Source organism: Pagrus major, chromosome 20 (genome assembly GCF_040436345.1).
Source record: "Pagrus major chromosome 20, Pma_NU_1.0".
Classification (NCBI taxonomy): Eukaryota; Metazoa; Chordata; class Actinopteri; order Spariformes; family Sparidae; genus Pagrus; species Pagrus major.
In genome coordinates, this window is record NC_133234.1 from 17,317,864 (window position 1) to 17,340,475 (window position 22,612).

The 22,612-nt window shown below is 43.8% G+C and overlaps 1 protein-coding gene across 3 annotated transcripts in view; it reads left to right on the forward strand.

Annotated features, from left to right (window-relative positions):
- Positions 1 to 22,612, forward strand: part of LOC141015348 (adenosine kinase-like) — a 112,642-nt gene that overhangs the window by 43,161 nt on the left and 46,869 nt on the right. For all 3 annotated transcript variants that reach the window (XM_073489385.1, XM_073489387.1, XM_073489386.1), the window contains 2 exons: positions 3,533 to 3,705; positions 6,138 to 6,246. In XM_073489385.1, coding sequence (XP_073345486.1) covers positions 3,533 to 3,705; positions 6,138 to 6,246 — 282 coding nt within the window. The remainder of the gene's footprint in view (positions 1 to 3,532; positions 3,706 to 6,137; positions 6,247 to 22,612) is intronic.

Consider the following 22,612-nt stretch of genomic DNA (forward strand, 5'->3'; position numbering starts at 1 on the left):
TGGAGAGGGATTGTCTGCAGGGTGCCAGGGATGGAAATGAATTGATATAACTCCCCGCTCCTGTGCACCACAGAGGAGGGAAAAAAACCCCTGCAAGATACATTTTTTAACATGCTCATAATGAAGACATTTTCTTCTTATCTATTGCTGCTTTGTGTTTATTGGAGTAGGAGAGCAGCTTCTGGCAAAAGCAGGGGTGGGCTTTTGGGGAAGGGAGGGAGTTTTGATGCTGTGGCACTAGAGAGGATTTCTCTGTATGTGTGTGTATATCAGCCTTTTCCCTGCGTGGGTGCACTGTGTACTCATGCACATCTTTGTGTGTATGTGTGTCTGTTAATGACCCTGTAAAATGACAAGCTGAGCTGGCAGTGAGAGTACAGCCGACGGTCAGAGGGAGAGAGGGAGAGGAGGTGGAAGAGGCAGGAGAGTTCAGATGGAGGTGGGAGGGGGTGGGGGTATGGTTGCGAGGTCGGTGGTTCCACTGTGATTCACCATGCTGTCATCAGAGGGACGGGGCCCCTGAGTGGCCCTCTCTATTCCCACCTGAGAGGCCTGCAAATGGAGGGGCCGCGCTGTCATTATTTACAGCCCGCAGCTCCTAACCTTGGATTCGGAGCTCATCACGGCGAAGGGAAAATCAGATAGGACTTGACGTGTACCCGAGCCAGTGACCTTGATAAGTGTGAGGCGCCTCCAGCAAGAGGTTAGGGAAGAAGAGCTCGCTTCTGTCAGCTTTCGCTGTGGATTTGCGCGTGCGTGTTTGCACATGTTTGTGTGTGTTTCAGCCAGGTGGGGAGGGGCGGGTGGGGGTCCACAGCTGGATGACTGAACCGTGACTCAAGTTGACACGTGGTAAGCCTGCTCATGGACCAAGATACAGCAGGCATATGTGGCATCGTTACTGTTCATTTTGCTGGCACTAGTGCTGAACAGACAGGTTGATTAACTTATTGGTCCAATGACAGAAAATCAGTGGACAATCATTTTGATAATTGGTTATAGGTTGAAGAGATCCACTAATCCAGTTCTGGACCTGACTTTGGATATTTCCCTTTTTTTCTTGGAAATTATTATTATTGTTGTTGGCATTATGTGTAAGGTTACAGGCGGTTGTAGTAAGCCATACAGAACATTTTTGTAGAAGAGCAAAAAGTCTTCAAAAATTGCATTAAATTTGAAAGGAATGTATTTGAACTGTAGGTCAAATAGGCTTTACAATCAAACAGGTGAAGGAGAGCAAGTTGCTATAGCAACTCCTTTAATGTTTGGAGAAACTTTAAGAAATCAAGTGCACGGCATTATCAACTACTGGTGAAAGGATTTCTGTACATGAGTTTAAAAGTCATGAGAGAATTTCACAGAGTTCAGTAGGAAATTGGCAGTCAACCCATCAGACTATGGAATCTGGATCAATACGTGGATCCCAGACCTCAGTCTAGTATCAAATATATGAATTACTTCAGTATTGGCACATAATACTGATATTGGATTGGATAAGTCCCAAATTAATGATGCCCAACGCTGTTTGCAGTTACTACTAATCACAAGGATTTGCCAGGCACACACTGCAGGAGTTTCGGGTCGATTTAATCCTGATTTGACCCTCTCGACAATCACAGGAGAAATCTGGTGTGGGACCTTGGCCACTACTGAAGTTCGGCCCAGATGATCTGTTTTACAGATCCAGTCGTAGACCTCCCGAGGTGCCTGCAGACTCATTGGGGCTGCCCCGGTTACATCAAACATGTTATATTTAGGTTTTAAAATCTGGATTATTATGATTACGGCAGTACTTTCGCCATAGCCAATGAGAGAGAAAGGTCTACAAGGAGAAGTGAATGAGAGGACTTATGAAATGGTGACCACAAAACAACAACAAGCCACTGTATGTGTACGTTAGACAGCTGAAAGGGAGGGAATGCTTGTCCATAAGTGGCAGGAACATGACTGACTATATAACATGTCTTCCAAGACACATAACTGTACGAACAAAGAGAAGAACTTGAGAGAAATTCCCTCTGCCGTGTATACTTTTTTTTTAGCGTCACAACCCCTGCGAAATGACTTATTTGACATAATTTGATCCATTTGGTCCAATAAAATTTGGAAAGTCTAGAAGAGCTTCAAGATTAAATCATTTTATGTCTATTCAAGATGCTAAACTGGAAGTTATCCAGGTAATTTTAGAGCTGGGAAGTCGAGCCACTTTGTCTTCATGTGCCATTGAGCAGTTTTCATAGGAATAAACGGGGCTCCACTTCCAACACTGTGTCCAGATTTTAATTTAATGTCCTTAGTTGTTGCGCTACTGTCGCTGTTTTGTTTACATCTGCTGCTCCATGAGACTACATGAGAGAGATCACTTGAGGTGGTGCATTTCCCCCGATTGCATCTTGTCAAATGGTGTGTGCATGTTTAAGATTAGAGCGTGGAACATCTGTGGAGATTCTCCATATGTGTGATTGAAAAAAACGGTTAAGGTTTTAAAACTCCTGTAGTCTGAGCCCAGCCTTACTCTTAAATGAATACAAAACATGCAATTTGAAGATATCACCTTGGGCTATGAGAAATTATGATGTGGGATTTTTCATCAAAAACCACAGGGATTAATGGATAGTGAAAGTAATCATTATTTGCGGCCCGATGTTTTACCAAGTGAAAGCCCGCAAAACCCTCCCAGATCAGCTGTGTTTGTAAATTGGCTGTGGTGGTTGGTTTCAAAACACATCTGACCCTTGTTTTTTTTTTCTCTCTCTCTCTTTTATTTGATTATTTATTTTCTCCATCTGAACTAGTTACCTGGAGACAGTCAGGGCAAAAAAAAAAAAAACCCAAACAAACAGGGGGGAGCATCTCTGGACGAGTGATGAAAATGCATTTTTCTTCCCCCACTGACATGCTATTTGGTCGCGTGAAATGATTAATTTCACACATATACAGGTCATCCCCAAAAGCAGCAACATCTCATTCACAAGGGGCCCCCGTCAGCAACAAAACAGGAGGCTGCAATAAAATGAGCAAACAGCAGCACGTACTGTACGTCAATAAATCTTTGGAGGTTAAACCTGAGCGCTGTAGAATTTGAGCAGTGGCCCCCACCCCTCTCTCTCTCATCAGGTAAGAGTCACTGAGTACATCAGGACTGTCGTGACCAAAAAAATGGCCGACGAGCTGTTTGGGGAGTGTCCTGTGGTAGCAGGTACACACACACTCTCACACACTGAGCCTGTGTTTGCATAAGTAGGATGGAGCCTTGAATTATGGGGTTTGTGTAAATAAGGAGATGAGACTGTTTTTAGCACACAGGGATAAGGGAGTGCTTGGATGAGAATAGTGCCTCTATGTGGAGTGGAACTGGTCTCGGGTTGTTTACGACAGCTCGCAGCCCTCATATATCACAGGCAGTATGTTTGCTGTGAAGCTACAGTTTGTATGCCATCTGCCTTAGCTGAACTTGACCATTCAAACAGACTTATATTTTGTAAACTGAGCTCACTGTAACTGCTGTTTTTTTTTATCTTATCTTTCATAGTGGATGATCCAGAAGCCCCACAAGGTGGCTACTTTCTTCGGGTGCATCGGTACCGACCACTTTGGGGAGATCCTGAAGAAGAAGGCCGAAGAAGCCCACGTCGACGCTCATTACTACGAACAGAACGAGGAGCCGACCGGTACCTGTGCAGCCTGTATCACCGGGGACAATAGGTTAGCCACCTTTCAGTCACCCTTGACCAAGAAATGACCCTCTAGCTTGGATTTGAAATAGTCCTTTTGGTTCATTTTTACATCCTCAGGCAGGCAGTTGACTCCTCGGGGCTGGGAGCCATAACAGCGAATCATAGCTCGGCTCACACATCAAAAGGAAAAAGAACAGCTTGAGTGTGTTTTTTCCAGGGCCCCACTCAGTCTCTGCCGCCCCAGTGGGTTGTCATCCATCTATAGGCTGACAGTAGCAATGTGTTAGAGATGGCTGGGCTATCCCAGCTCTCACCTGTCAGCCTTCTCGGCTGTAAAAGGGGCTTTAGCCTCTCTGGCGACTCTCACGCTAGCATCATCATCAGCACGTCTGAGACAGCAGAGGTCAAAGCCTGCGCACACACACACACATATATCACTAACAGCGAGGGCTCCAGTTCATGATAGACCAGGTGTGGATCAATAACCTCCTTCTCTAAACACTCCCCTCCTCTGCAGCCCTTCATCCGCTGCTACTGGAGTTGTCAGTCAGTCAACGACTGGACCTCGACCGCCCCGGGAGCCGGCCCACTGAATGGTCTTAGTGGGCTTGTTTGATGTGGGCTTTGACACCTGAAAAGGTCAGGTGCCGTGCTCAGGGAGACGAGTGCTGTAATATTTCTTACAGGTGTTTAACAGACAGCTCAGGAGGCCAGAGGAAAGGTCGCCGGCAGGGCCAGATTGGAAGGGTGATGGCTTTGAAGGATTGGGAGGCAGTATGTCACAGCCCCCAAGGTTTGATTAGTGCAAGTCTTCAAAGAAAAAAAAAAATGTAACTCCCTTACTCCATCTGACAATTTGAGTCCCAGTCTGTGAAGATACTGTATGTTGAATCTAGGAGTTAAATTGAGAGATCCCTCCAAGAGTTCTTGTCTGATAATTGCAGCCCAAAATAACTTGCTGTGCGTCAGCATTTTTTTTAATTTTAGTTTTTTTTTACATTAGTAGCAGTGGTGTAGCTAACTTTTCACACTGAGGCGCACCAGCACATAATTTAGGTGCACCCTATAAGACATTATTACATAATTTCTTAACACATTATGTAAGTGATTGTAATCTTAATTTTAATCACAAATCTGAAAAATGTAAATCTGAAAATGTTGAGTCGCACTTTTGGGTGCATGAACGACCAAGAGATCTTGTATCGTCTTCTGTAACTTGTTTTCACCTGAATTTAGTCTGTAAGCGAACCAGGGCTGCAATTAACCATCAACTATATTTTAATTATCAATTAATCTGTCAAGAAATTGTGAAAAACTCATCCCAATACCCCAGAGCCCAAATTGACGTCTCCATATTGCTTCTTTTGTCCAAAATCCAAAGACTGTTCATTTACTGTCATCAATCACAAAGAAAAGCAGCAAATCAGCAAAGTAGTTGATAATTATTTCAATCAACTAATTGTTGCAACCCCAAAGGTAACCCTGGTGTTTCCTACCATACCATTTAGCACTGCTAACAAGCTCCTTACACTAAATCCTACCCATATGATGTATTAGATTTAAAAAAAAGTCAATTTTTAATAACTGTAATCAGGGCTCCAGGGTGCAACTAATTTGAAATCTGTCAAGAGCGACTGAACATTTTCGCTGGTCGCAATTTAGCAGTTTATTTTTAAACAATTGAGGTTATTTCTTTTTGCATGTGCTGTGATTTCAATGCAGAAAACCATTTATCTTCACCTTATTCCTGTTTTCAATCATTTGCGTGGTATGTTAAGAAAATAAATCCGAGTGTATTATCAGGTGCACCTAAATTATATGCTGTTGTAGGGAAACAAAGTGGATGAATGTGGTTAGCTGACCATGCTAACCACTGTGAGCAGTTTTTCCTGCCATGCGAGGACAGATCTCTTCCTGTAGCGGCACCCTCCCGTCACATGGTCGTGTAACAGTTTTCCCCTAAGTAGCGATGATGGTCGCACTCATTTTGATGGCCGCTCATAAAGCGACAGCGCACAAGGACTGGCTAATGAGCTATGTTAAGATAATGCCACCTGCTTCACTTTCCAGCTCCCACCACTCACTACTCAACTCAAGTGTTCATTTAGTAATGCATTTCTGTTGTTTTTCCACCTTTTTGTTAACAATGGACCACTTTTCCAGGTGATATGGTAATTCAAATAATTCGGAGGTGGCTCATCGTTGGCCTTGAAAAGCCCTCTGCTTATTACAATCTCTTTTTTGGGGGGGTGTTTGAGATAACCCTTTTCTTTTAAAGAAAAAAATAAATAAAGATGATTTCACCTTGGTTCAGACATTCTGAGAAAGCATTATCATCCTTTTTATATCGTGAAAGAACAAAGGAAAGTCTGGGGCCCGAGTGTTTTTAGGGATGTTTTTGAGACAAAATTAAGATGGATGATAAGCGAGGCGGAAGATTTATGGGGTCTGTCTCGGCAGGTCCCTCGTTGCTAACCTGGCAGCGGCAAACTGCTACAAAAAGGAAAAACACCTGGACTTGGACAGCAACTGGGAGCTGGTGAAGAAAGCCAAGGTCTATTATATTGCGGTAAGTGAGACCCTCTACATTCAGAATGACTGTTCCCCAACTCTATTGCCAGAAGAGGACAAAATGTTAAGAGGCTTTATTCAGGAAATGCCTCAGCGCGCCTTCTGCATTGTCAATATATCCATTCATCCTTTGTCGAGTGAAATGAGCTATGTTACCTATTGAGACAATACAGCTCTATTCTCTCCATTTTCCCCCCTCGTCTTTGTGTGCGAAGCTTCAGCACGGTGTGAAATTGTTCTACATGTAATGCATTCATTCATTTCTTTTAACGTGAAGACGAGCCAACAGGTGCTGTGAAAGTGTGAAAATTGATTATTCAAGTTCATTCTGCTTTACCCCCTCCTACACAATCTTCCCCTTTACAGACAAAACACACACACACACCGATTGAGGAGGACAGATGTGCTCTTAGGCATTCACACACACACACACACACACACTTAAGCTGCACCACTGAGGTAATGTCTTCACTTGCAGCTCCTGGAGTAGGATGGCCTGCCATGCTCATGTTTCACTGTTTGGGATTATATTTAATTCAGGCAGATCAACATTTTGTCTGATCTCAAGTCAAGATGATATCCCTGAAATTGCACCGCATTCCACGTCTTTAAGCAGTTCATTATCGGCATAAATCAACATTACAGCCCAGCCATCAACTCCTTGGCTTATTGTCCCGAGTGAAATTCACAATGCTCCTCCTGTTGCCCACAAGCCCTCTAAACATGAGTGTACTATAGTCCAATAATGACAGAGGTTTCATAATTAGCCGCCCAGTCGCAGAAACAAACACACACACACACACACACACACACACACACACACACACACACACACACACACACACACACACACATAGACACAAAAAAGCCGTCAGTGCTTGTGCCAGAAAGCAGATCAGTGAGTCCATCCTCCAGAGTTTGTGTGGTCTCATTTTTAGCCTCTGCTTCGCATTAGCAAACACAGCACATCCTCTGCAAATTGGCAGTTGGGTTTTGCCCACATCCGACAGTCTTGCGCGCAGGGAAAAGCTTCCGTGGGATTTGAGGAGGGGAATAGAAGGGCCACAAATGGGTGTTTGTCAGTGCTTGGAATCTCAAACGTCGTTTCCAGCATCCCTCCTGGGCCTCTTTGTCAAAACAGGGGGATCATTCGCTTTATTAGAGTCCCATTCGCACTTCTAAAGTACTTAGCCAGATACACTGCCACAGCTATTCCCACTTAATACTGTGTGGCGTGTCTAGACCGGTGTTCACTAAGGCCTCCTCTCTCCATTAACCTTGTCGAGAGCACTCAGATGTATTTACCCAATTTACAGCCAGATTGTACATTTTTCTCCCTCTCTCTCGCCCTCTCTCTCTAACTGTACCAACCTCTGCTGTGTATTAATGTGCTTTGTTGATTTTCATTAAACGTCCGCTGGGCGGTATGCACAGTCTTGTACACTCTAATCTGTAAATGTAATTACCAAAAAGAAAAAAAAAGCATGTGTGTATGTTAGCATGTTATTCGCTCGCACGTGTGTTTGTCGGAGCATGTGTGTGTTAAAGAGGTGATTGATGATTCCTGGCAGAGGCTCTCAAGGTGCCTGCTACTATGTGGTGTGATTGGATGAAAACAGAATTATTAGAGGGCTCTTGCAGCCAGTCTGGCTCATCCAGCAGCAGCGGCGGCGGCGGCGGCGGCGGCGTCAGCAGCGGCAGCAGCAGGGCTGGTGGCAGACGCAGAGCAGGGAAGAGAGAGAATGTTGAACTCCTGCCAAATGTTTGGTGGCAGGCTGTTGCTAGGAAATCTGGGTCCTTAGGCAAATCATTGCACAAAGACCAATAACAAAGGCGTGAGGGGGAAGAAGGAATGGCTAAATGCATTTCAGGCAGAGGATATCTCTTCTTCTTCTTCTGTTTTTTTTTTTTTTTTTTTGCTGTTGAATGCCATCGCTGCTGCAGTGATGTTTACAGTTATTTCTTTCCCCGACGATTGTAAACATCAGAAATGGAGGGTGATGTATTGTGTGAAGGGGAGATGAGTGACTCTAATTGGTGGGGGTGATGTGTGCGTGCTGGCCCAGTTAGCCTCATCTCCCCCCTCCTTCCCTTCACTCCCTCTTTCCTTCCATCCCCATCCCCCTTGGCCCTCTATGGACACCCCCCTCCTCTTCCTCCTCTCCTTTTGCTGTCTCCTTTGCCCCCCCTCCTCTTCATCTCTCTCTCTTTCTCCAGTCTCTCAGACACACATACACTTGCTGCTAAACACACACAGCATGCACGCACACATTCTGCAGCATACCACTGGCTTGTTTTTCTTAGCACTGAGCGCTTTGCCCTGTAATTTGATCTCCACTGCTTGATGCATCCTCCATGATGCCACTTTGAATTAACCTATGGCTCCACAGCTCTCCTTAGCCCCAGCTAATAAAATAGCCGCTGCTAACTTATGCTATTTACATTCAGGGGGAAAAAAAAGAAAACACTTGGTCCATCTCATGGCAAGAAACGGAGATGAAGAAGAGGGGAGACGAACAAGACAATTGACTGTGAAAAGGCCTGTTAATGACTGGGCACAGATGGTCAGAAATAACCCAAGGATAGACGGAGGAGACACTCGCCTCTGCCAACTGGCCTGATACACAAAACTCACCCAATGAGACACAAGCTGCAGAGCTGTTAGGTCACAAACCTGATCACAGCTGCGGACGCTGTTTCGTTTACGCCCTAAGCTAATGGCGCAATCCCTGTTAGGTTAGCCACGCCCGAGGAAAACAGCTAGCACCACCTTTTTTTTTTTTTCATTCAAACAGCGCAGCAACTTGAAGTCGAATGCCTCACACTGTTAACACTGGCACAGTGCATATAGCATTAATTGGCAGTTGTATTCCTGCCCTCACTGCAGGGGAAAGCTGAGTTCAGCTTCAGTCACCGTAGCATAATATGCAAGGAAACGAGGCGAAGGGGAGGGCAAAAAAAAAGCGCAATACTGGCACCACAAGCAGCACGTCAGCCTGCTTACACTCCAGAGTGGCACACATACACACACACATACACACACATTGTTACTCCACCCCACCAGCCCCTGCAATTTGCAGCCAAAAAGCCGAAGGGAGAGGTTTTCCACACACACAACTAACTGACATCTCATCAGCCAGCCGAAGGGCTGATTAGCACAGAGGTGACTGCGGCTGTGTCTCTGTCCAACTCAGAGGACCACACTGTCCTCACGCTGACCTTGAGCTTCCTCTTCCCTCTGTCCTTCTTTTCTGTCCTCCTCTCTCCCTTTCACTACTGCTCTTTATCTCCAGTTTTCCTCCCTTCCTCAGTCTCCATATCCTCCCTCCTTCTCTCCCCCCCTCCCCACCTATCTTTTCTGTCTTTTCTCTCTTTCCTCTCCACTCTGTACTGCACCACTCTGCACTGCCCCTGTCCTTCCACATAGCCAGGGAGGGATCACGAGGCAAAATGCAGGCAGTGGAGAGAAAGACGGAGGGAGGGACGGAGGGAAGAGGAGTGGAGGGGGGAGGAAAAAAACTGGCAGGCTCCCCCTTTGTCTGCAGGCGATCAGTTACAGTCTTGGTTGCCGATGAAATTTAATCCCCACCGCATTTACATGCCAAGTTTGACTTCTGGCAAGCCTTATTAAATAGATTTGTAAATCATTTCATCTTGATTAGAATCTGTTCTCAAGGGATCAACATTTTTTCGCCTTGCTTGTGTTTTGTTATGTGCACAATCTGTGCCCACTGGTGTTAAAAATTTGAAAGTCAACCCTCGGTGGTGTTATTTTTCTGTGCGAGCGAGTGTGAGCGGTAGGTTTTTAGGGGACAAAGAGCGACGGGTGCCAAGTCCCGTCCGTCAGCGGCCAAGCCACTGTGTCAGCATGTCTCCCGTCTCTGGAGGTCATGTCGGTGGGCGAGCAACTGCTATGATGTGTCTTCTCTTTATTAGGCTGACACCACAGTGTCTTTAGCATGGAACAATGTCATTTCAAATTGTGCCTAATCAGATGGCATTTTGTAATTGCCAGCAAGCGTCTTATGAATATGAATTCATAATTGTTCAATTACAAGCCGACTGCATCATATTTATTGGCTTATTTTTTTTTTTTCTCCCGCTGGCCTGGGCCAATTATAGGATTTAAATCTTGAGGCAATCAAGTGATAAGGGTGAGGCGTTTAGTGTTTGCTGTCACTATATAATTCTCTCGAATGTTAAACATGCATCTGGGAGGGCTGTATTTGTCAGGAGGCTGTGCGTGGAGGTGCACCTGCCTAATTGAGTGGTAATGAGCTGTCAGGAGTGCGGGCTTGGTGATTGGCTCTCGGCGGGGCGTCCCGTGCCAGTGGGACGTATGGGCTGGCCCGGCCCTGCTGGAGGATCAGCCAGCTACGCAGCCCTGCAGGCCTGAGTGGGCGGAGCGTGGCAAATTAGGGTGGAGAGGCCAAACGACGCTGGCTGCCGAGACATCCTGTGGCTTTCATCTGTGAGATTTATTTAGGTTGTTTACAATTATCCTTACTCCTGATTTGGTTTTACTTCTTCATGTCAGAGGTGGAAGAAGATTCCAAATGTTTTGCTGAAGTAAAAGTAATATGTTGCACTGTAAAGATACTCCATTAAAAGTAAAAGTCCTGCGTTTAATTGTAATTGAAGGCCACCATGTGTAGAATTATTTATGGGATTATTGCATCTAAAGTGCTCTTAAAAAGTCCTATGACAGCTATAAAGTAAACTATTGATAATATAGTGAGTGAGTAGTGATTGAGGGAACATGGGTCACGGCTCTGGTTCAGAATAAGAATTGGATTTATTGCCAAGTAGGTTTTCAGACACAAGGAATTTGCCTCAGTATATCTGCATAACAATTATGATACTAAGAGGAAAAAATAAAAACAAAGATTCAATCAAGTCCTGCAAGTCAAGAAGTGTAAGTAGAAAATGGGAAATTGACAGTATCACATGTACAGTGCCTCTTATACTCCCAGTCTGGAAAAGTCTGGAAAATGAACTGTAAGGCCCAATAGGCGTCTCTCAGTCAAAGCAAAACAAAAGACGCAAGTGGATCATGGGAGTTGCTGACATCATTCTTAGGAAACCAGCACTGCCAATGAAAATCTACTCGTGTGACTAAGGCGGAAGTGGTATTCACTTTATGTTTAGTCACATTTGCTTTCGGAAGTTAAATCAACAGGCGACCACATGAAACGCACGGTTACCTCAGATAAAAAAAATTGATCACCGATGAAAACACACAATATGCAGATTGGTCATATTATCATAAAAGCACATTATTATTGGATTATTTTTACTGATGATTTTTAATTTAGCTTGCTGATTAACATCAGAAACTAGTAATAGTTAGAAACTAGTAATAAATAAACTAGTGATAGCTAGTGGAGTAAAATGTCTAATATTTCCCTTTGAAATGCGATGGAGCACATATATACAGTAGTGTACAATTAAATACACAACTACGTCAGAGTTGTACTGTACAGTACCTTTTTAAACGTACTTAATGTTCCCACTGTTGATCGTCTATTTGTTTGATTAACTACAATATAAACACAGTAAGTTTTGCAGAAGCAGCTTTGTTTGAGAAGCGTTGCGCAGAAAGTTTACAGGATGTCAGAGATCACCTCATTTTGTTATTATGGAGGAGAAGTTCTCATCACACTGAATTGCATCTATTTTGGTTTAGATTTTCTGTATTTGTGTGTTTTATTTTTATTTATTTCTTGTTTGGAAATATGTGTGTGGAAATACTTAAAAGTTGGCAGGGGCTCTGCTGGTTTTTATTTTGGGAGTCTTTATTTCCAGCATCCTAATTTGAACAACAACAGGAGGAAAAAAATGCTTTAATCCACTGTATCTTGAGTAATTGCCTCTTGGGGTGGGGGCTCGGGGGCACATATTTGGACTCTGGCTTGCTTCCAGGCTGTAGTCCATATTACTCTGCCAGCATGCAGTGACTTTCTCCTTGTACACCCACGTTACCTTGTAAAAACAGTTTTTCTTCTTCAGCAGGGAAAACACCATGTCCTTTCACCCCAGATTACTGTGTGCATCTGCTCCACCGGCAACAAGTCTGTTTTCCTCCTGCCTTGCTGTAAAAGGGATGAAATAGTTCAGACTTAATGATATTTCTACTTTCCATCACCTTGTCCCTTCGCTCCCTCTGCATCAAAGCACCAAGCTTGTGTGTGTGCACGCTTTTTTATTCATGAGACTAAGTTGTAAAATGGAGAATAATGTTTCAGTCCTACACTGGGATGTTGTGGCCATTTGTGCGAGTTCCACGGCTTAATTGAATAGACTGAGTAATTATTTGTCAAGTAATGCTGAGCAGAAAATAAATAGCCACTTTGCGGCCGTGAATTGTGCCTGATGGCCATGTGTTGATACTCTCACCAGGGAGAGTAAAAACCTGCTCTACTGGCTAAGTATCTGATTAAGATTCACATGATGAAACCGCAGACGCTTTAGGATAGTGTGTCTCCTGGGCAAAGATAGGGAGTAGAGTTAAGTGTCAGACGCTGTTATATTATCACGCTGGAGCATAAAGCCTCGACTGGATAAATATTGCTGGAATATTCTCCTCGTCACAAACCATCCGCAGCAGTCGAGTGAGCTTGACAGTTCCTCAGACAAAGAATCACCACAGATGTGCATCGCTGTGCAGCAGATGCTGGACACTGTTCTTTGAGAATTGTTTCCTTCTGCAAGGTTTCATTTTTCCCTTTTATGTCGTTGTAATTTGTTTATGGTCTGTAATAAGCCTGTGCATATCTTCCTTCTGCCAGTTTGGCCTGGGTCCATTGTAAACTGCCAGTATTTTTTTTTCCTCTCCCTTTTTAAAGGAGACTAATGACTTCTGAGGATAATATAATATTTTGTACGGATTTGATCATTCATTAATTTAAGTTATAATCCTCAAGATTTTAATGATATCACACCTCAATTTTCATACTATTTCTGGCCAACTTTTTTTTCTTTCTTAAATAGCCTTTGTAATTCCCTCTCCATTTAGTTGTTTCCATTGTTGCTGGCAGACAATCCCCATGGGATGTAAATATATCAAGAATTTGACCAGCAAATAAATATTAAGTCAAGGTCCACTTACTAGCTTTTCCCTGGAGCTTTCTTTCACGTCTTACATTCTTCTTAAGTGGATGGGGTCTTCTCGGTTGTCATCATGTGACCTCAGTTTAGAGCTTTGGTGAGTTTAAGCAGCTGTCCACCTTATTCCTCGCCCCCATGATACCTTGTGCGAATTTAGCCGCGACTTCCAGTTCATCCAGTCACTTAACCAGCAAAGGCGTTTTCCATCGTAACAGGTCACCAATCCTCGTTCCTAGAGCGACTGGTACGCCGTACTGTTCATTCATACAGATTTAAGCTGGTGACTTTACTTTATAGAGTGAATAAAACCAACACTATTATTATGCTTAGCCCACTTAGCTAACACTTCTAAAGCCTCAGATTTGCCACTGGTGCATCAGTGATTACAATACTTCGTTACTTACGTGAGCTCCATCGAGCACAGGAAGTATCACCCATAATTGTTTGCCTATTGACCTCCTCAGGAAACATAGATAAGGAACTTGTGTATATTCTGGCGACCCTGTGGACAAAAGTTATGCACAGCGGTGAGGTAATGTATCGATTTGTGATTATGTTAGATTAATAACTGTAATATGACAATAGTGCTGTCTACAGCTAGCCTACATGTAGCCCACAGCTAATGTATTGTGTAAACAGTGCATGGTGGACATGGTGTGGAAGACTCTTCTTTGGTCTTCATCATTATGTAGTGCTATTAGTTAACTTAGTCCATGGTACACAGGAGTTTCTTCTGTCTGTTGAATGAAAGCCAAAGTGTAAAAACAACAAGTTGTGTCCCCCTTCTCCGAGTGTTTATGCGAAGCTAATCCCGATTGAACTTTATAATCAATGAACAGATATGACAGTGAAATCTATCTTCTCATCCAACTTAATTTAATTTAATACTTAAATTGTTTTGTAGTTATAAGGTGTATATGAAAAATGTCCTTCACTAGTTCACAGAACCGAAGATGTTTTGTCTTCTGCAGAAAATTCTATAACACAAGAAAAGCAGCAAAACGCTGATTAATCGATAGTCTTTATTATTTTAGTCGATAAACCGACAAATAGTTTCACTACAGCAGCAGAACTGATCCCTGCCTGGGTCTCAGTGAGCATGTCTGGGGTTAGCACATGCAGTGGGAAAGTGTTTATTTTTCATACATGGTCCCACTCAGACATAGGCTAGTACTCTGACCTTATCTATTGTTTCTCAAGTGTATATTGTAAGCAGCTTTGGAGGCTTTATAGAGACTTAGCCAGCAGGGCTGCCGTTGCTCTGGTGGAACATTTGGACCTCTGGCAAGTGTCAGATTTTCAGCAGCACATTAAATCTCTTAACCCAGTTCTTTTTTTTCCCCTCCCCTTCCTGTGTCTGTCTCTTTCTTTTCCTCTTTCCCTCTCCCCTTGCCATGCTAACAAGCTGGCTGTGATTTATTTTTCATGTGTGGCGTTGTTAGCCTCCGCCATTTTTTTTTTTCCTCTCCGGCATCTAAACATCTTGTGCCAGTGGTTAGCCTGGTGCCCGGGCCCTGGGGGGGCAGAGTGGAAATGCAGCCAGAGCAGCTGCACATCCACTCCGACCGGGCAAAGTCCTCCAGTCGCACTGTGATCGGGAGGCCAGCACCACTTTGATTAGCATGTCCGTCGTTATTGGCCTGCTTGAATGTCATGCACCGTGAGCCCAGTCGTCTAATGCTTCGGCTGGCCAACGGGGCCGCTCCCTGCAATTACTGATAGGGCTGCTTGTTCCAGTGTGTGGAGGAGAGGCCAGGGAGAGCGCCAAAGTGCCAAATCATTGTCCTCGGTAAATAAAAAGCAGACATCTTCCTTTTTGATGTTCTATATGTGCGTGCCTTATTTTCAGATGCTGTGGCGCAATCACATTTGAAAGCATTTTGCGCTCCCAACATAACAAGGGGGAACCAATCAAAACAATAACTGTGGTTCCTTTTGACAAAGCCCTTGGCTCACAATTGTCAGAAGATGTAAGCTGACTCATCCACACAAGAAGGGCATGTATCCCTGGGAGCGAGGGGCGAAAAGCTATGATGAATCTTCCCCTCTGTGCTCTCCTCTCTCCACTGAGCCTGCATGGATTAATTACATGACTAGTAGCTAGTTTAGTCCCATTATTTATTTTTTATAATGAATAATTTTACTCTCGCTCTCCGCCTAGATTTTATTCTGCTCAGGACTTTTTCGGCTGCACCCCGTGGAAATAAGAATGCATTGATTATTTTCCATCTAGCAAATATCCCACCAACTGAGGAATAACATGCCTCTCCCCTAATTGGTTTGTTTATCTTGAGCAACAGACTCTGGGTTTGTTTGGACTCTGGCTGGCATCCACACACTGCACCGCTCCTCAGCATGATTACTCACCTTGGGAGGAGGCTGCTGGAGCAAGGTTGATGTTCCCCGCATAGACATCAGGCTGTCATTCTCCCCGCTTATGTGACATCATTTGCCAAGACAGATTTGTTACAGGAAAAATAAATTCAGGCCTAAAAAGGGATTGATTTAAGGACAGGCTGCGAGTGGAAAAAGGCGACAGGAGGGATGGGGGCTCCCAGACACATTTCACCACTGAGAGGGCTCGGGCCGGATCCAAACAAGCTGCCAACAGAAGATGGATTCTGGCTTCATGTATAATTGATAAACTGTATGTTCTAGGTGTCAGCTTTAAAGAGGGAGCTAGGACTATATCAGGAAGCTATTTTTCCTCTCTGAGGCGAGCATCATTTTTATTTTGTCCTCCCCCGTTCTCTGGCTTATCTTCTCAGTTCAGAAAGCCCCGTTGAAAATTATCGTTTTCTTTGAAGACGACGTTCGGGAAGTGCAGCTTTAAAAGCACATCCTGTTCCTGCGCCTATTAGGAGTGCTAGTCCAGGGCAGATAGCCATCTGCAAAGTTGACTGTACATCCTGAGTTATCAGGATTAGCCATCTCACTCTTGACACCTAGCACATTAATATTAGCTATGGGAGACTCTATCCTGCTGAAAGCAGCATAAAAGGATTAATGCAGCGCTTATCCTTTTGGAAATAATGCCCTTTATTGAGCGGATTTGACACTGTAAAGGCTAATGATGACATTGAATGGAGCCAGAATAAGTAATGGTGCATCATCCCGTGTCATGCAGCCAGAATGGTCGCTATTTGCATTCCGGCAGCTCAAACCGTATTGATTTTGTGGAAGGCGTTGGGTTGTTTTTCCTCTGCAGCAGTAAGAAAGTGTTACTCAATCATCAACGTCCTGTAGCTAATGACAGTCCTCTCCCTGTAGGCCCAATGACATGCTCCGTTCATTGTCATACTGTACGGTACGATCCCACCTCTGAGCACTCTGAGCTGCGGCAATTACTGTACATGAAACACAATATGGCAGCGTGTCACCCTCCCTGCCTGTCACGCAGAGACTGTGGGATTAATGTGGCTTTGCCCACTCACTTTAATAGTGATAAATTTGTATCCTGCCACTCAGATCTAAAAGTGTTAGCTGTACAGGCTATTTTTGTGGAACAGAGGAGGGTTTAACACCAACTTTGTACTCTATCATTTCCATTTGAGAACAATATTATAGCCTTGAAAAGCAGTTGTTTTTTTTAAACCGCCCATGTATACTTGAGTCTGGGTGTAAACAGGAAATGTGCCTGCATGGGGCAACTGGATTTTCTGCCACACTGCGAGAATTTAAATCAAGCTAAAATTATTGTAATTCAGTGCGAGAGAGTCTCCTTGAACCCCCCCCCCCCACCACCACCACCACCACGACCACCAAGATTTGATTATTAAGAGGTTAAACAACTGTAATAATAAATCTGTCAAGTTTTTAATAAGACGTGCCATTTTGTAACGGCCGTGATGGCAGTGAGGGGCAGACAAGTGGCCATCAGGGTCACCTGAGAACATTCGCTCTGTTCTTTCTGCACCCGTTAGGTCTTTTTTTCTTTTTTTCTTTTAGCTGACAAGATAGTAACCTTATCAATCACAGCTGCTTCCCTCTCTCCCAAGGACTTGTGTTGATATGTTCTAAGTGCTCTCTCCTTTGGCGGTTTTAATGAGTATATTGCATGCTCATTTGAGCGATGCCTCCCTGTTTCTTAATGAGCTGATAAAGCCCCAATTATGGAGGCAAATCCTGATTTCTGATTTGCATTACCGACTCTTGTTTCACCACACACGGCGGAAATGTACATGATTGAGGTGCTGAGATGTTGGCCTGCCTTCCCAGAGACCTCCATGGTGTTTGTGTGTGTGTGTGTGTGTGTGTGTGACGGGACACAGGAGATGGACAGATTAGATTAGATACAGTAGATGCTGCACGGCCCCGGCCGTTTGTGCGTAGAATGTGATTTAGTTGTGAGGTTTGAGACGGGCTGTGGGGCTGCTCTGGGCTCTGTGATGGGTGAGGGGACAGACTGACAGTGACAGTGGGGTGGTAATGGCTCTGAATGAGGAGGAATGGCCCCTGTAAGGCCTCCTCTCCCAGTGGCGGAGCAGGGCAGCCCTGTCCAAATACACTGCAAAATGAATTCTTCTCTACACCTGTTTTTTTTTCTCCACACAGCTAGGAATCGAGGCTATTTATAGCTTCACCAGTCTGAGGAGAAAGGGTGAAAGAAATGGAAAATGCTACCCTTAAAGAAATCCAGCCTTCACTTTTATTAAGTATCAGCAGCTGCAGTAACGCCACAGCCCATCAGATGTTGAGACATCAGTTGAAGTAAAAAGATGAGAGGATGTTGTATCACATTTGCAGTTTTTTGAACAGGACCTCGATCCGATAGCCAAGAGGGAGGCACAGGGGCCGATCAAAGTTGACCTCCGGATGTGTGATCAGAGATGTGGACATATCAGCACGAGCGCGATTACATATGAAATCCCAGGTTTGTTTTCGAACAGCCACATATTTGCCTCTCTTGCCCTCCGTGCCCCCCTTTTTCGTCTCTGAAACTGAAACATCATGTCTAGAACTTTGGCTGGGGAGCTCTGCAGTTCATGAAAAATGCATTCACTCCTCTCTTTTTCTAACTCTTCGCCTCTGATACCCTTGTCATATCATATCCATGTCATGTCAGGGTGTGTATTAATTATGTAGCAGGCGCAGTTGAGGAGACAATATTGATGCATCTCAACTAGACATCCCATGTATATTACTCACTCGTTGTTGGGAAATATAAACAAGACTTAATTAAGGATGAGAGGACTCTTTAATGTTTAGCCTTGTGAGTAAATAATTCTTAGCCAGTGTTTACAGGAAGCATTTCTTTCTCTTTTGCCTGCTTCTCCCTCGGGCTCCATTTTATTCTCAGACTCTCACTCTATTCAACAGTTGTGGTCACTTCTTCCGGTTCAACTGAGGTGTCAACTCGGTCATCCTGCCTCTATTTTAGTCTCTCGCAATCGCTCGATGTGATGACGGGACCCAGTAGCACCTTTTTTTTGGAGGCGTCCCAAATCGCGAAGGTAATTTATTTGTTTGCGAGCAAAATTATACGCAAGTAAGAGGTAATTTTTTATAATAGAAAATTGCAACACATGATGTCAGATCCTGTTTGGGATTTGTGTTTCTGTTTATGAGTCCTCTCCGTGCTGTAATCTTGTGGAACTGTGACAGCACTTGAATATATCCCCTCACCAAATGAATATCAGGAGGGAAAACAGTTCTGGATGGTTCCTCTTGAAATGCAGCTGTTTCCCTCCGGTCCTCGTCCTCCTTCTGTGAAAAATGGTCTCTCAGGATTAAAACCACTACAAACACTTCAGAGATATTAATCTTCTCCTAGGACTTCATTCAAAAGTTGCTTTTAAGAGAAAAAAAAAAGATTTTACACACTTGCTGTGTTTAATGCCAAGATGGATATCTGTGTTCCGCGCAGATTAAATACATCATGCTATGAAAGCACGCTGTCAGTAGGTAACCCTGTCAACATTGATCCTGTGCACTTTGTAATGCTAGAGTGATTGTTTTACAGCGTGGTGATTGCAGCGGTTTGGCAGGAATAATTGAAGTTCAAGGCGTCGATCCGTGAGTGTAGCCTGGGGATAGGTTTCTGGAGAAGCTGACACTTCAGACGTATTATGAAGCCATCACGTCTAATTTGCACAGGCCTCTTTTGTAATTTACCCCCAATTCAGAGGAACAGTCTCCTGCTCTGCAGCACAATGCACACTCTGCTTGCATTGTTCATGCTCATTGGAAGAGACACTGAGTGAATGAGTCTTGGAGCTCAAATAATGTGCAGCACTGTTCCTGTCATATTTGTTGCTGTGTAATGGCTCCTGATTTGTAGTTTCCTGCAGCGCCTTTTTCGGTTTTGGTGCAGAGCAGTCAGTGCTGCTGCGCGCTACACAGCAACTGCTTTCTGTGCATCTAGTCCAAGCAACTTGTTTACAACTGGCTGCTGAAGCAACTGCTCGACAGATAAAGGACCTCAAAACATCGTATAGTCTTTGAGAGGGGGAGGAAACCTCTTCAGAGGAAGGAGTGGGGTTTTTCCACATGCCGCCCAGACATTCTCACACATATTGAGTTTGTCTGTGCGCATCTTTGAAGATGCAAATGTGTCAACCACATGTAACCAACCACCCAGCGAGAAGCTGAGATGCTCAACTGCCTTTCTCACGGCTCTTAAATGGCTGCCAGTGATCTTCAGCGGCTCTGCGTGTCTGTGAAGCCTGCAGTTCCTTTTTAACAGGCAGATTAGTTTTTGTGGGATATTGAATAATTTGTGCACATTTATCACTGAGCAGAAACGTCAGTTCAACCACATTAAGAGTTTGGCTGTAAGGTTTTATGACTTCTCCTGTAGCAAAGTGTTGCAGTAGATAGTGTGTGTAAGCCATTAATTGGTCGTCAATGTAAACAAGATGCTGCCAGAGGCAGTCAAATGATTTATTCAGTCCAGTCACCAGGATAAAATGTTTGCAGTTAACGTTAGTGTCAATCACTGATATGTTCACATTTGTATGTGTCATAAGCGACATAATATATAGACATTTCTACAAAATGTGCCATATTTAATACCTGACTTTTTATAACTGGAGGTGGAAAGGATGGTGGTGGAGTTACAGGCAAGAAGACTGGCAAGCCAGTGACCACAGTTCATGACTGTGTTTCAACGTTCGTCAGTGTGACATCACTGGATATTTTGAAGGAGACGTTGAGACAATTTCCAGCCATATGAGGCAACAAATACTGGATATTGTTGTTATTGTTTGTGGCAAAAATGGTTATTTTAAATGGGAAGTCAGGACATCTCCGCAACAAAAAATGGTTATTTTTGACGGGAAGTTGGGACATGAAGTGTTTTTTTGTCCCTGGAGCGTTGTCACAACATAAAATTAAAAGAAAAGTTGCAACATAGAGAATGTGTAAAGTTGAAACACAACCGTTGTTTATGGAAACAACCATTGCCAACATTAATTTGGCGAATGGGTTCGATTTATTAGTTACACCTTTTAGATCTTTTCTTCATGACAATACAGACAGGATACCTTTTGCTTTGTACATGCAGTCGCTGCTAAATCAAGAGAATATTTATACCTCAAACTTGCCAGCCTGCTTTGACGCCTGCTAGAAGAAAAAAAAAAAAAAGACGGAACATCATAGCTTGGCATATCCTGACAGAGGAGACATTCGTAAATTATTAATTTTTTCCCTTGCACTGTCACCTATCATTGCACTATCCCTCTGCTCCTTTCGTTTTTGAAATGCAAGAGTGGTAGTCCTGCAGCATGGCAAGTCATGTTACTGGCTCTCATTTCAATATCTGAAGTGAAAGGTCGGGATGATATATTCTGTCCTGCCGCGGTGACAGTGACTTACATGCTACCAGTTCAACACTTTTACGAGGCCCACCCAGCCTGTCGAGCAAACTGATAATGAATCAATCTGTGTGAAACATTTATGGGTGCCCACCGCCCCCCTCCCCCTTCTTTGCGTGAGGCCAATTAGAGCATCCTCGGTGGCCCCTGCTGTCTGAGTCAGGGAAGCCCCTTGCATTGTCATATCAATATTCCTCTGTTGATCTCCAGCTGAGGCGAGTCCGGCTGCTCTTTCCACACATGCTAATTTGCATTCGCCAGCATGTGTGGGAGATGGCATGCTGGCTGCCTCTCCTCCTTGTTCCCAAACCTACTGTTGCCTCCCTCTCTCTGTCTTTTTCTACTTTTTTCTTTTTTCTTTTTTTTTTTTTGAGAGGGAAAGGTTTCTTGATTCCTGGCATGCCAGAGAAGGGTCCTCTGAGGATTACATTGGCTAAGCCCTTATCACTCCAGGAAATTCACTGCCTGCTTAAAAAAGTGGTAGGAGTAGAAAATCAAGGGGAAGTGTTATTCTTTTTAAGTTTCTCCCTATTCCCATGGAAAGTTATTACGGGTTTGAAGAAAAGTCCTTTTTTTGGCACTCAAGTTTTTCTCGCAACTGCATTTCATATTTCACCCTTCCTTTTTTTTTTTTTTTCCAAGCGGCTGGTGGAATTTTAGAAGTGGAAAATGTGAAGGCAGGTGCTTGAGAGAGAGGGAGAAAGAGGGGAGGCTTAGGGAGGGCTGTGCTCACTGGGAAGCGATGTTAAACATCCAGGGGAAATGTTTGTTATTCTAATGGGATACCACCATGGTAACAGCTTTTAGAGACTCCCAAGGCTTTGTGTGGAGTATATGCACGCTTTCATCAATCTCGCCTAATTTCTTTGGGGATTAGCAAATATAATCAGTCCTTTTTTCTCCAAGTCGTCACCTGCTTATCGACATGAATATTATGGTGAAATTTAGCAGAACACCGCCCTGTTGGATGTGGAGAAAGCAATACACGGGCCATTAATATAAATCACAAATTGAAGTGAGTCACTAAATGGATTCAAAAGTCATTAGTATTCCTTTTGTGCTGAATGACATCTCAGACAGAATAGCTTACATTTTGCACATACTTGCTGGCTTTTTTTCTAAAAAATCCTTGCTACCGAGACCAAAGCACTTTTGCTCGTATTACATCTCCAAGTTAAACATGTTTCAGACAGAGGTAATGAATTATGTTATTTTCAGATTTAATACCTTAACAGGGGTTTTAAAGGCAATGGAGTGAACTCATTTACAAGACTTGGAGGAGAAAAAAAAAAGGAAACCCAGCCTGATGAGGAGCCCCTGTGTTTAAAAGGCTCCAATAACTCGTAAGCCCCCTCTCAGTTTTTATACCTTTTTCTCTTCCCCTGCAGATTTCCTTAAGTGGCTTATGTGAATTGCAATTGCCACATTGAAGCCGGGTGTACA